The sequence below is a fragment of the Schistocerca piceifrons genome, chromosome 2 (assembly GCF_021461385.2).
Source record: "Schistocerca piceifrons isolate TAMUIC-IGC-003096 chromosome 2, iqSchPice1.1, whole genome shotgun sequence".
NCBI classification, from domain to species: Eukaryota; Metazoa; Arthropoda; class Insecta; order Orthoptera; family Acrididae; genus Schistocerca; species Schistocerca piceifrons.
The window spans coordinates 925,724,081-925,738,663 of NC_060139.1; the positions used below are offsets into that span (position 1 = coordinate 925,724,081).

Below are 14,583 nucleotides of genomic sequence, written 5' to 3' on the forward strand. Positions count from 1 at the left end.
CTCGATCAAGTCTGGCAAGGCAAACGTCCCAGTATGAATCGCCAACTAACAGCTTGTTACCATGAGGACTTCGGCGGACGGATACACACACAATGGTGGCGGTTTCACTACTCGGATATAACGATTCATTCAACTTAAACTAGCTGAATCGGGTCCTTGGCGTCGTCGTGCACTCTCGCGACCGCATCCTTCCATCGGGTAGTGCATGTGTTGCCAGCTGTCCCGGCGAGTCCTGGGTCTGTGAGGACTTCACTGGTCCTCCGTCTCAACTGAACTCCCACACGACGACCCAAAAATACTAGAGGTCGCTCCAAAGACAGTGCCACAGTACTCGCTATAGATAAATGCCGCTGCTGCCACTCATGGACAGACAAAGCGAGCAAACGTAGTGGCGCCACTGAACGCACTAAGAAAACGAGGGGTCACAATCCGAATACACGACGCCAACCTGTCAACGGCACGAACGTGAGCCGGAGCATGGCTCAGTCTTCTAACAAAATACCAAGAACTGTCTTTAAATGATGACTCTTAGGAATCTGCTACAACCCCGTACATATCGCTCATGTAGGGATCGTGAGGATAAAATTAGAATAGTTACTGCATGCACAAAGGCATTCAATCATTCTTCCTGCACTCCATACGTGCTTGGACTAGGAAGCAATGGGACGTGGCAATGGGCATATTGTGGAAGGATGCAAGGCTGGTGTCATAGTATTTTTTAAGCTTGCGTTATTAACGTTTGAGAGTTTTCATAGTTAAAAAATATTGAGATTGGATTAGGATATGGAGTGAGTTTTTACTTCTGTCAAGCATCTTTTATCTCACCACTCCTTTCCCTTTTTCCTTTCCTGTTATAAGTTCCAAAAGTTAATGAGTCTTTAGTTTGTGATTATACCACAGTCCTGCTCTACTCATTACTGTATCAGCAGTTGATAAATAATCAGTGTTAATATTTATTTTGATTTTATTATAAACCATTGTTCCCATGAAAGTTTTTTCTAACAGTAAGCATGAATTTTTATTAAGTCTTTTGTTGCAGGACAATCAATTGAAAACAGTCTTCCCGTAATGAAGTGTTTTACATTACTACTACTGCTCATTTCATCATGTAAGTATATTTTTCATTGTTTTTGTTTAAGTATTTCCACAAAAGTAATAAAATATCTAAGATAAGACTGTAGTCTACATTAAAGAGTTGCTTCCCTTGTAGGACAATTTTCTGTAAACCAGTCATTAAATGCTTCATAACCCATGTCACTCGTTGTCTTGTCTTTTCTTTAACTGATCAGAAATGTGGAGTGCCATATTTAATCAGGTACAAAGTATTTCTTCCGCTTTGTAAAGTGTTTCTTGATCTTTTGAACAGTCAAATTGCTGCAGTTGGAGCTAAAATTTGGCTTTCGCAGGATGAATGGGTGGGATCAAGGTTATGTGGGATAATCTTTTTTGCAGCTAAAGCGGGGTGTATACGCTCCGGGACAACCGGGAAAATCCGAGGAATTTTTTCATCCGGGAAAAAACCTGTGAATTTTTTAGAGCTCCGGGAATTTTTCATTGTTTTAGTCTTCAGTTAATTTTTTGTAGGTTTAACTGATAAGAACTGATAAACAACAAAATGTGTCAAAGGTCTTAGGACGAAGACTGTGGAATACCGCGTAACAATAAACTTCTGCCGATGAACGTCATGTTACAACTGTTTATATCAAGTTCGTTTGAGCAGTTGCCAGCGGTCTCACGCGCATGCGCAGTTGACTTGCGTATGCGCAGTACCTCTTCCCGCTTCCGGCTGCTTGAAACTTTTGGAAGTATGGCTGTTAGCTGTAGCAGTAGTAGTGACAAGCAGTCAGATGCTTACGGGAAAGATTTTTCTGGCACGCACAAGCTGCCAGATTCGCTCCAGCGTGGAGCAATATGGGTTGTAGTGGGGGAGGGGGTTAGTCTCCACGTGAGCCGTGTTTACGTTTAGTGATTTTGCTGTTTCCTCCTCGTTTACAGTTCTCACGTCAAATCAAAACAAAACGGCTGGGAGCTGTCAAGCGAATTAAAATACATTCACATAATTACGGACGGCTAAAATATGTTATTAGTGTCAGTTTTCTGATTTTATTTTATTTCCACGCAGACAAGCATTAATCGCATTGCAGAACAATGAAGTTATTTTTGTCAGTTTGCTAAACAAATGTGGCTTTTATTAATCTTTTCCGCAGAGGCGGTCAATTTATTAGAAACGAAGTATTTCAATCCACACTGTTAGCTAGTTTCAACTGTTCACTGAATTTCAAATGCACATTTTCATCGTCTGGCACGTATGGCATTCTGGCATCATAAAGAACCAAACATGAGATAATACAGTACTGGTACTCGAAGAAAATTTGCATCCCGAAACCGCACTGAAAAACTTAATATCAGGTTGGGCCTACGTCATTGTGAATCTGGGCGTAGGAATGTGCAATTTAAACTGAATTACGCATTTTTGTATGGTTTACGAAATTCCGATGCTCCAGAAGCCCTTGATGTTTTATTTCTTTTATGACGCCATGTAAGGTCTCTTTACACACACACACACACACACATACGCGTTTTCGGAGCTGCCCATGCGCAGTAACGTCTGTTTTCTGGCGCTCAAGTGAACCTATCTCTAACAGGTCGCGGGAAGATATTGTGAATGGTGCTTTGAAAAGCGTTACTTTCGAAGTAAATTTCCATTTACGCAAAATTCAGTGTGAGAATGTGAAATGAATTTCTTAAATTATAGAGCGTTTAACTCTCATTTAAAACTAAACGCTTTGAGGACCAGCCTCTTAGTAGAATTTCGAGCCCAGAAGACTAGATAACGTCATTATTTAAAATTTTACTGCCACATTTGTGTGCTGTATCTTAAAATGTAACAAACGCAAAAAGACGAATATTATACGCGAAAGCTTAGCTTTTCTTGTAGCTACACTATGTACATTAATTTAAACCATTAACTTTTCCTGCTTGTGTGTTCACGCCACTTAACATTAATGTTGCTATTGGCTAACTACATCACACGTCCTATGCTCTGAATATCTGCTGTCATTGGCTGGCGAAATCACGTGGAATGAGCCATGATTGTCAATATCTATCAAATTCTCCAACAGCCGTGTATTTTTATTATTGATTTAAGCCCACCAATGCGTGCTTATGACTAGTTCTTCGATGCTCTCTTCCATTCCTAATACATTTTGTGCCCTGCTGATAATCTTTCCTTCCTCCCCTGTGAAAGGGGAGCCTTGTAATTGAGATGTTATTTTTTTATTTCGATTACAACCAGTTTCGGCATTCCACTATGTTATCTTCAGGCCATATATGCATCTCTCAAAATGAGTAATATTGTCATACTGTGCCATATATCCCTGGATTTCATGAATTCAAACCGTTTCACAAGTTTTCTAATGAAGCACTTGTGAAGCGATTTGAATTCACGAAATCTTGGGATATATGGCACTGTAGGGCGTTATTGTTTATTTTGAGAGATGCATCATTATGTGAAGGCCAGGCAGCAGGCACCAGGGGGCTTGACCATGCAGGAGAGGCAGAAGGCAACAACATCCACAAGGAGGATGAGTCCATCCCCACAGCAGGGACACCGCATGAGTCCAGGACACGTGCTGAGGGAGGAGGTGAAGGCAGCAGTGTCAGACCTGCAGCCTCACTGTGGTATGAGGACATAGCCGGTCATGGTGGTGCACCACAAGCCCATTTCCGGTGCGCACCATGCAGAGGTAGTGGCCTTAGCTGCTGTGGACTGTGTTCAGAATTCACTTCGTTGGCTGAACCCCCAGTCCTAGATCCCAGAGCCAGGAGTGAACACGACGAGGGTCACACTGACGGGCATTGGTGAGGTGGCGTGAGCACCTTCAGGAGGGGGCATGGCTGATGAGCATGGAGCATCTCAGCTGGATTCCAATCCCCCATGGGTATAAACCTGTAGGAACTTAAGAAGTGTATTAAGGCATCATCCATGGGGGAAGAATTAGTGACAAACTTTTTTTGTTTGTTTTGCCTCACCATTAGATTCAGAGCGAAAAGGAGGAGCAGCCACTCGGTGAATGTCTTCGTGGGCACAAAAATTGTGGAAGGCCTGAGGCGCACAGAGGGCTGTTACCTGTCATGAACATATAAGGCAGTCCTTTGCTAGGAAAATTTTTGGAGAAAGACTTACTCATAGCTGCAGCTGACATTGAAGGACATGGAAATTTAGAGAAAGCATCAACAACCTACAAACAGCAAGAATTTAGGAAGGGTTCCACAAAATCAACATGGATGTGTTCCCACAGGCACTGTGGTGTTGGCCAGGGAGAGAGCATCATCTGAAGTGCAACCTCTTGGGTAGCACACGGAGAGCAGGCCGCAGCAAGGTGTACAGTGTCACTGTCGATATCGGAGAAAACCACTTGCTGATGAGCCAATAACTTGGCATGTGATGACCCCCCCCCTCTCCCCCTCCCCAATGTTCCTGTTGTAGGAGCTGAAGCACATCCCACCGAAGGGCAGTTGGGATCACAACCCTAGGTGACAGCCACTCATAGCTAAGAAAACAACACCATCAAATACTGAAAAGCTGTGATGGACGGCAAAACAGGTACACAAAGAATCAGAAGCACTGCATAGGGTTGTCTGGCCAACCATGCTTGATGCAAAATTGGATTGGAAGCAACAGCAGCTGTGATTCTGGAGCCCGTAATGGAAGCCCTTCCGCTGTACATTACACTTCAACATCTAAGTGAAAAACAAGTTTGTCCTGATCAAAAGTAGGATCTGGTTCTATCGGGAGCTGTGGCAGCATGCCAGCACTGGCATGTTGTGGAGTAGACTGAAAACGTATTTCACAGTTGTAACAACACAAGCAAGGCCCACTGCTGCAGGTGATATTCTGCTTTGTCGGGCAGTGAAGCAGAAGGATTAAACAATGAAACTAAGGGCAGGTGGTCAGTAGTGAGGTGGAACTTTCATACAAGAACACATGAATTTTTTGAGGGCGTAGTGAATAGTCAGCACTTCTTCTTCAACTATGGAGTAGTGCTGCTGAGAAGAGTTGTGTTTTTGACATGTAAGCCATTGAACATCCCAAAACATCCTCATATCAGTGTGTGAGAATGGCCCTGAGTTCATACTGCAGCAAAAACCGTGTGCTGGCCAGGATGGAAAGGAGCCAAACAAGAAGCAGAATGTAATTTAGATTTCAAAAGCATGAATGTGTACTTGCAGGCCAGCATCCGCTGAAGAGGCACATTCTTGTGGAGCAACTCATGGAGCGGATGGGCACCCAGAATAAGTTTTCTAGTAGTAAGGAATTTTACCTAAAATTCTAGGAGTTCTTAGACATATGTAGGGTGAAGCAGAGCTGTGACCATGGCGACATGATGATGTAAAGGCTTAACACCATCCCGAGAACCCTCAAACACCAAATTCACACTATATGGCTGTAAAAAGTGTAACTTGAAAAGTTGCATTTCAACTTTGCTGTATGCAGGACTGTGAACAAGGTGCATAAGGTATGTAAATGCTCTTTTGTGGGTGCACCCAGCATGGTGATGTCATTGACATAGTTGATGTACTACAGAACGGACATCATCAGTTGTTCCAGGGCACTAGCCACACTGAATGGAAGGTGCCTAAAAGGTGCGTTAATCACAAAGAGCCATTTAGAATCCTAATCCAACAGAACCTGTGAAAAGGCTTTACATAAATTAGTTTTAGAAAAAACTAAGCCCCAGTGAGTTTAGCCAATAATGGGCCAAGGAGTAGGTGTTAATGATAGATTGTGTGTTAACTGAAACATTAAAGTCATTGCAGAGGCGAAGCCAACCAGTCGATTTTTTTAACAGTCTCAGGAGGGGTGGGGGGGGGGGGGGGGACCACTGACATCATGTAATAGGCTGTATGACTCCCATTGAAGTCAGCCTGTGTGATTCTGATTTAAATTGATCATGCAAAGCCACTGGAATAAGGCACACACATAAAAAGTGTGGCCATGCCATATGTTTCAGAGTAATGTGGACTGCAAAATTAGTGATATAACCTAACCCACTTGAGAAAAGAGATGAGAACTCAACACACAGAGACTCTAACTATTGATAAGGGATCTGTTTCGAAACGAGGCGCGCTGTATCTGAAATGGAAAAATCAAAACCACTGAAAGCATCCAGAACAAACAAAACTGTGGCACCAGCATCATCCACTACCAAAAAAGTCAAGGAACGAACCACAGATTTATACATAGTGGGAGCTATAAATTGCCTCATAATTGGAATATGCTGCTTGTTGTAACTCACCAAATTTTGAGTAACCAGAGACAATGCCAGAGATACCAAAATTCACACAAGTTTGTGTGTTCAGTAAAGTCACAAATGTACCTCCATCCACTTTTAGTCTGAGCACTTTGTCCATCACTCACACTTCAATAAACAGTTTGTCACGATTTGTAAGCACTGGAGATATACAGTTAATGTCCATGTACATCTCTGCAAGAAGGTACTGGGAACAAAACATGGACACAATATGGCCTTTTTTCCTGTAGTTGTTGCAATTCATCCAGCACTTAGGGCACTGGGACCTATCAAGTTGCATGAAACAGTATGGGCAAGATGGGAGCACAGATTGTTGCGATTGCTGTGGTTGTTGTTTGGTATGCCACTGTCAGTGCAGTGCAGACGCTGTGTTTGTACAGCTGCCATATTGTCTTCCTCCTGAGAACTTACTGACACCCAATGACCAGGAACAGAAGCCACCATGGCGATGTCGCACCAAGCTTCAGTATAATCAGCAGTAGCATGAGGTGCCTCAAAAGATTGACCAATATTTAATGCTTCAGCCAAAGGTGGATTCTTGCACTGTAGTGTGCACTGATGCACCTCCATGTCAGTAGCCAACTGAATGTTAGTTTCATGGACCATACAATCAACATAGGAATCATGATGACTGTCAGTAACAAACTGACATTTGGACTGAGGCTGTGGAGTTTGGATGCCCAAGCCCAGTTAGACTGGCAGGGCTGTTTATGACAGTATAATTACAGTGCTGCAATTAAATGCATGCATTTATGAAGATAACTGGACAACAGCTCACATATTTCATCAAGCGAAAGTGGCGCAGTTCCCCGAAGTGGGGATAACTGGCACACGAACTGGTAGATCCGAGGATAAATCTGAGAAAGGAACAAAGCCTTACAAATGTTTCCATCAGTGAAAACAAAAGCAAGGAAGTGTTGCCAAAGCCACTTCTCATAAGCATCCTAGTCTTCGGAAGCGTCTTCATAAGGGGGAAAGGGTAGAGGGTATACCAACAGTGTAAAAGCCTGCATTGTCAGTGTGGCTAAAGTTTCATGACAGCAACTGTAAGAGCCTACTGCTGCTTGCAGAGACATTGGACCACTGCCTCCATGACAGAAGAACTGAAGGAACAGCCAGACAGACTGAGCATATGGAAAAGAACATGACACTTGTCACTAATTGTATCATACTGTAAGATGCAAGCAACAGCACAGCCATGATGAACCTGAGTTTATTCTTCTTCCACATACAAGAAAACAACAATTAAGGACATAGACAAAAACATAGAAACAGTCCAGGTATTGATAATTGCAGCTGCTGGAAATATGTATTTCCACAATGTAAGATCAAGTGCCTGCTGCATTGCATGTGTAAAGAGGAGGGCTCCGGTAGATGACGTGGCAGATGCTATGCTGTGTGCGTGTGCACGAGTCATGTGACCCACCACAAGCGGCCTCTGGTGGCTGGCCCCTGCATATGCTCTTGGGAGAATATTTGAAGTGTTGTGTATCAGCAGCCTGGTGAAGCAGTGCATATCTTAGTATTATATACAAGGTTATAACACATGCACCTTGTCTACTATGCTCTACGCTGCTTGAGGTAACTCATACCAGGACAGAAGATTTTGTCAAGAGATTTTTGTGAGTAATATAATTCCTTGCAACTGATAATTTGCTATAATGTATGACAATAGCAAGAAGACAGTTCTTACCATATCAGTAACATGACACTTAATGCAAATATTTAAATAAATATTCTAACACTTTTGGCATTAATTACTCTTAAATTCAGTTTGTACCTTCAACATCTATAACATTTTGCAACATTGTGTTATTTATACTATCATTTCTATATCTAAATTATGGTTTGTTCATTCCACAAGGGTTTAAATCTGGTATTTTATTTATAAAATTACAAAAAGACAGAATGATTTGCCGGTACTTACCTCCAGGAAGTGTAATTCTGTGTGCTACCAACTCAGAATTTCAGCTATCAAAGATAAGTACTATTTCCTCAAGTGAATTTTACTTTTGGCAGCATTAAATTTATGTGATAGAATTTTTTTGTTGTGTTTCTTTCTTCTTTTGTTGACAATATTATTACGATGAAATTGCTACTCACCATATAGTGGAGATGCCAAATTTGGCATTAATTGGCTCTGGGAGCAGACAACCAATGCAAGTGCCTTTGCTAACAGCACAGTGTCACCTACACTGCCTCTCCTGGGTTTGTGACCATATTAGTAGGACCCTAGATGGCTGGAAAACTATGACCTGGTCAGTCACTAAGAGCTGATGGTAGGGTCAAAGGGTCCTAGTGTGGTGCAGATCTCATGAAGCCATGGACCCAAGTTGCCAACAAGACACTGTGCAGGCTGGTGGTCGCTTGATAATGATGTGGGCTATGTTTACTTGGGATGGACTCGGTCCTCTGGTTCAGCTGAACCTCTTGGAGACTGTTTGTAGCCGTTCATGGACTGTATGTTCCCAAGTAGTGATGGAATTGTTTTGGATGGCTGTGCACCATGTTAGCTGACCACAGTTGTTCGTGATTGGTTTGAAAAACATTCTGGATGATTTGAGTGAACGATTTGGCCATCCAGTTGCCCAACATGAATCCCACCAAATATTAGTGGAACAGTCAGTTCATGCACAAAACCCTGCACTTTTTCAATTATGGATGGATATATAGGCAGCATGACTCAGTATTTCTAGGGGGACTTCACACAACTTTCTGAGTCCATTCCAAGTTGAGTCGCTACACTACACTGAGCAAAAGGAGATTTTACATGTTATTAGGAGGCATCCCATGACTTTTGTCACCTAAGTGTATTTAGGCTCATCTGTATACACTCCTGGAAATGGAAAAAAGAACACATTGACACCGGTGTGTCAGACCCACCATACTTGCTCCGGACACTGCGAGAGGGCTGTACAAGCAATGATCACACGCACGGCACAGCGGACACACCAGGAACCGCGGTGTTGGCCGTCAAATGGCGCTAGCTGCGCAGCATTTGTGCACCGCCGCCGTCAGTGTCAGCCAGTTTGCCGTGGCATACGGAGCTCCATCGCAGTCTTTAACACTGGTAGCATGCCGCGACAGCGTGGACGTGAACCGTATGTGCAGTTGACGGACTTTGAGCGAGGGCGTATAGTGGGCATGCGGGAGGCCGGGTGGATGTACCGCCGAATTGCTCAACACGTGGGGCGTGAGGTCTCCACAGTACATCGATGTTGTCGCCAGTGGTCGGCGGAAGGTGCACGTGTCCGTCGACCTGGGACCGGACCGCAGCGACGCACGGATGCACACCAAGACCGTAGGATCCTACGCAGTGCCGTAGGGGACCGCACCGCCACTTCCCAGCAAATTAGGGACACTGTTGCTCCTGGGGTATCGGCGAGGACCATTCGCAGCCGTCTCCATGAAGCTGGGCTACGGTCCCGCACACCGTTAGGCCGTCTTCCGCTCACGCCCCAACATCGTGCAGCCCGCCTCCAGTGGTGTCGCGACAGGCGTGAATGGAGGGACGAATGGAGACGTGTCGTCTTCAGCGATGAGAGTCGCTTCTGCCTTGGTGCCAATGATGGTCGTATGCGTGTTTGGCGCCGTGCAGGTGAGCGCCACAATCAGGACTGCATACGACCGAGGCACACAGGGCCAACACCCGGCATCATGGTGTGGGGAGCGATCTCCTACGCTGGCCGTACACCACTGGTGATCGTCGAGAGGACACTAAATAGTGCACGGTACATCCAAACCGTCATCGAACCCATCGTTCTACCATTCCTAGACCGGCAAGGGAACTTGCTGATCCAACAGGACAATGCACGTCCGCATGTATCCCGTGCCACCCAACGTGCTCTAGAAGGTGTACGTCGGCTACCCTGGCCAGCAAGATCTCCGGATCTGTCCCCCATTGAGCATGTTTGGGACTGGATGAAGCGTCGTCTCACGCGGTCTGCACGTCCAGCACGAACGCTGGTCCAACTGAGGCGCCAGGTGGAAATGGCATGGCAAGCCGTTCCACAGGACTACATCCAGCATCTCTACGATCGTCTCCATGGGAGAATAGCAGCCTGCATTGCTGCGAAAGGTGGCTATACACTGTACTAGTGCCGACATTGTGCATGCTCTGTTGCCTGTGTCTATGTGCCTGTGGTTCTGTCAGTGTGATCATGTGATGTATCTGACCCCAGGAATGTGTCAATAAAGTTTCCCCTTCCTGGCACAATGAATTCACGGTGTTCTTATTTCAATTTCCAGGAATGTATTTTGAAAATTCATATTTCTCTGTTTCTGTAATTACTGTGAACTTTACACCGTTTGTGGATGTATTATTGTTTCCACCTTTATTTAATTCCACTTTTACACTACACCTACATCTATGTATACACTCTACAAACCAGTGTGAGGTGCATGGCAGAGGGTGTGTCCCATTGTACCAGTTGTTAGGGTTTCTTTCTGTTCCATTCACATATGGAGTGTGGGGATAATGAGTATTTGAATGTCTCTGTGCATGCAATAACTATTCTAATGTCATCCTCACAATCCCTATGAAGGAGATACTATGGGGTTGTGGTGTATTCCTAGAGCATTTAAATCCAGTTCTTGGAGCTTTGTTATTAAACTTTCTTGGGATAGTTTACGTCTGTCTTCAACAGTCTTTCAGTTCAGTTCCTTCAGTACCTCTGTGACACTATGCCATAGGACCATTCGTGCTGCTCTTCTCTGTATACATTCAATATCCCTTGTTAGACCTATATGGTACAGGTCCCACACACTTAAGCAATAATCTAGAACCAGAAACACAAGTGATTTGTAAGCAATGTCCATTGCAGACTGATTGTACTTGCCCAGTATTCTATCAGTAAATTGAAGTCTACTACCTGCTTTACCCATGAGTGAATGTATGAGATCATTCATTTCATATCCCTGCAAAGTGTTACACCCAGGCCGATTCTGACAGTGACTCACTAACATTATGGTCATAGAATACTATGTTTTTTTTTCATTTTGTGAAGTACAAAATATTACATTTATGAAGAATTAGAGCAAGTTGCCAATCTCTGCACCACTTTGAAATCTTATCAAGAGCTGACTGAATATTATTCAGCTTCTTTCAGATACTACTTCATTATGCGTAACTGCATCATCTGCAAAAAGCCTGATTTTGTGATTAATATTGTCTGCAAGGTCATTAATATACAACATGAACAACAAGGGTCCCAACAAACTTCCCTGGGGCACACCCAAATTTGCTTCTACATCTGAAAATGACTCTCCATCCAAGATAACATGCTGCATCCTCCCTACCAAAAAATCCCCAATCAAATTACAAATATCACTTAATACCCTATATAACTGTACTCCTGACAATAAATTTAGGCATGGTACTGAGTCAAACGCATTTTGGAAATCAAAATACAGCATCTATCTAATTTCCTTGATCCAAAGCTTTCAGTATGTCTTGTGAGGAAAGTGTGAGTCGGGTTTCACATGATCAAAGTTTACAAAATCCATGCTGGTTGGCATTGAGGAGGTGATTTTGTTCAAGATACCTCATTATGTTTGACCTCAGAATATGTCCTAACATTCTACAACAAATTTTGTCAAGGATATTGGATGGTAGTTTTGTGGGTCACTTCTACAACCCTTCTTGGAGATGGGTGAGACCTGTGCCTTTTTCCGGAAAGTGCATGTGGTTTTTTGTTTGAGGGATTATAATTAGAAGAGGGGCTAACTCTGCCACAAATTCAGTATAGAATCTGATAGGGATTTGACTGGGGTCTGGCGTTTTGTTCAATTTTAATGATGGTAATACTTATTTCATTATTCTTTTTAGTGGTATGAGGATTAAATTGGGGCAGTTCTCCTGGGTTTTCCTTTGTAAAGGAACACTTGAAAATGGAGTTAAGCATTTTCAGTTTTTGCTTTGCTACCATCAGTTTCATTTCCTGTCTTATTTGCTAGGGACCGGACACTAACTTTGGTGCCACTACAGCCTTTACATATGACCTGGATTTCTTTGGGTTCTGTCAAGATCACTTGACAATATTCTGCTACGATAGTCATTGAAGGCATCACACATTGCTCTCTTGACAGCCAAATGCATTTCATTCAGCATCTGTTTATCTATAGCCCTATGCTTTGTTTTACATCTTTATGCAGTACTCTCTGTTTCTTTAGAAGTTTCTTAACAGTGACTGTATACATTGTAGGTTCCCTCCCATTATGAACTGTTCTAATGAGTACATATTTATCTGGAGCAAGATCAAGTATTCTTTTAAACTTGAGCCAGAGTTCCTCTACATGTTCCTTCCCTTTGCTGAAAGTTTCAAGTTCCTCATTTAGGTATGACACTACCGATTTTTTTATGTAGTTTACTGAATATATGTATACAGGGAGGTCCATTGATAGTGATCGTGACCGGGCCAAATATCTCATGAAATAAGCATCAAATGAAAAAACTACGAAGAACGAAACTTGTCTAGCTTGAAGGGGGAAATCAGATGGCACTATGGTTGGCCCGCTGGATGGCGCTGCCATAGATCAAATGGATATCAACTGCGTTTTTTAAAATAGGAACCCCCATTTTTTATTACATATTCGTGTAGTACGTAAAGAAATATGAATGTTTTAGTTGGACCACTTTTTTTGCTTTGTGATAGATGGCGCTGTAATAGTCACAAACATATGGCTCACAATTTTAGATGAACAGTTGGTAACAGGTTGGTTTTTCAAATTAAAATACAGAACTTAGGTACTGCTTATTTTAGCCATCCTTTGTACATTGGTAATCATTGTTGCAACAACTGTGTCATGGTCACTGATACCAGTTTCTATGTGGACATCATCAAAGACGTCAGCTCTGTTTGTTGGCATTAGATCCAGTGTATTTCCACCATGAGTGAGTTTCCTAACTATCTGTTCTATATAGTTTTCAGAGAAGACATTTAGTAAAGTTTCACAGCATGCCTTATCATGCCCGCCACTAAGAAAACTGTAACTTTCCCACTTAACTGTTGGATGATTGAAGTTTCCATTGATGATTACAGTATGATGGGTAACTTAAGTACAAGTGAACTAAGGTTACAACAGGAGGTGAGTCTGGGGGGCGATAGGATCCAGTTATCTTTTTATGCCCACCCTTGATACTGAGCCTCAGTTTCTATCTCAATGGATTTGAGTTTCTTGTCTACTGCGACAAATACACTACCTCCATTTCCTATTTGTGTATCCTTTCGATATACACTTAAATTTACCCAAAAATCTCACTGCTATCAATTTCAGATTTCAACCAGCTTTCTGTACCTGATAACATGTGAGACACACTACTTTTTATGAGTGCTCCAATCTCTGACACACTGTTGTGAATGCTTTGGGGGTTAACAACTAGGATTTTAATTCCCTCACCTGTGGGAGGCTTTCTTTTGATCTTACACTGATACTTCTGGGTTTCCTACTGCTATCCTTATCTGGATCAGAGGGAGAGTTTCATAATTTAAAACATTCCTGTGTGCACCCCACACACAGTCAGCTGCCTAAGTACAAGCCTCTGACGTGTAGTGCACACCCCGACCCATTTATGGGGACCCTACAGTTCTCAACCCCATGGCACAAGTTCAGGAAGTTGCAGCCCAGCTTGTCACAGAACCTTCTTCAAAGTCTCTGGTTCAGTCCTTCCACTCAACTCAGAAACAATGGGCCACAGTCAGCTCTGGGGACAATGCTGCAAATTGTGAGCTTTGTTGAAACTTCATATGCATAATTTTAGCAGATTGTTCTATTGTGTACTGCTCTCTTCACGAAGTGTCTTTAATGTAGATTGTGGTATTTAATTCTCTTATTAAACAGTGGTAAGTCATTGTTATAGCTACCTACAAAAATGCACAATGTTTGAGACAGTTTTTATTCTGAAGTTGATATGGACCTTGTATGATACTGACTCCCATTTGTTCCTTTTTTCTTAATAACTTACTCTCCGCCATGCACTTCAAGGTGGTTTTGCAGAGTTAGATGTAGATGTGGAACATTATGTAGAAAAAGAGGACAGGGGATGGAAAAAAAATAATATGGTATTCAATGCTTTGTGGGTGTTAATTGAAAGATCAAGAAATGAGAGACATGTGTATCAGATGTAGCTGACAAAACATTGTAATAGACAATAATTGTAGTAGCAAGTTTTAAGTCTAAAAAGAGAAATAGACATTAAATATCTGCTTATGATATTTTAAGCTGAAAGAAAATTGTCACCCTCATATGAAAATGGGGGATAGGAAGAAGG

General features: G+C 42.7%; 1 protein-coding gene across 1 annotated transcript in view; it reads left to right on the top strand.

The window, feature by feature from the left end:
- Window positions 1-1,043: 1,043 nt before the first annotated feature.
- LOC124775997 overlaps window positions 1,044-14,583 on the top strand; it is a 141,996-nt gene continuing 128,456 nt past the window's right edge. Inside the window, exon 1 of the mRNA XM_047250838.1 lies at window positions 1,044-1,108. Coding sequence (XP_047106794.1) covers window positions 1,069-1,108 — 40 coding nt within the window. The 5' untranslated portion in view covers window positions 1,044-1,068. The remainder of the gene's footprint in view (window positions 1,109-14,583) is intronic.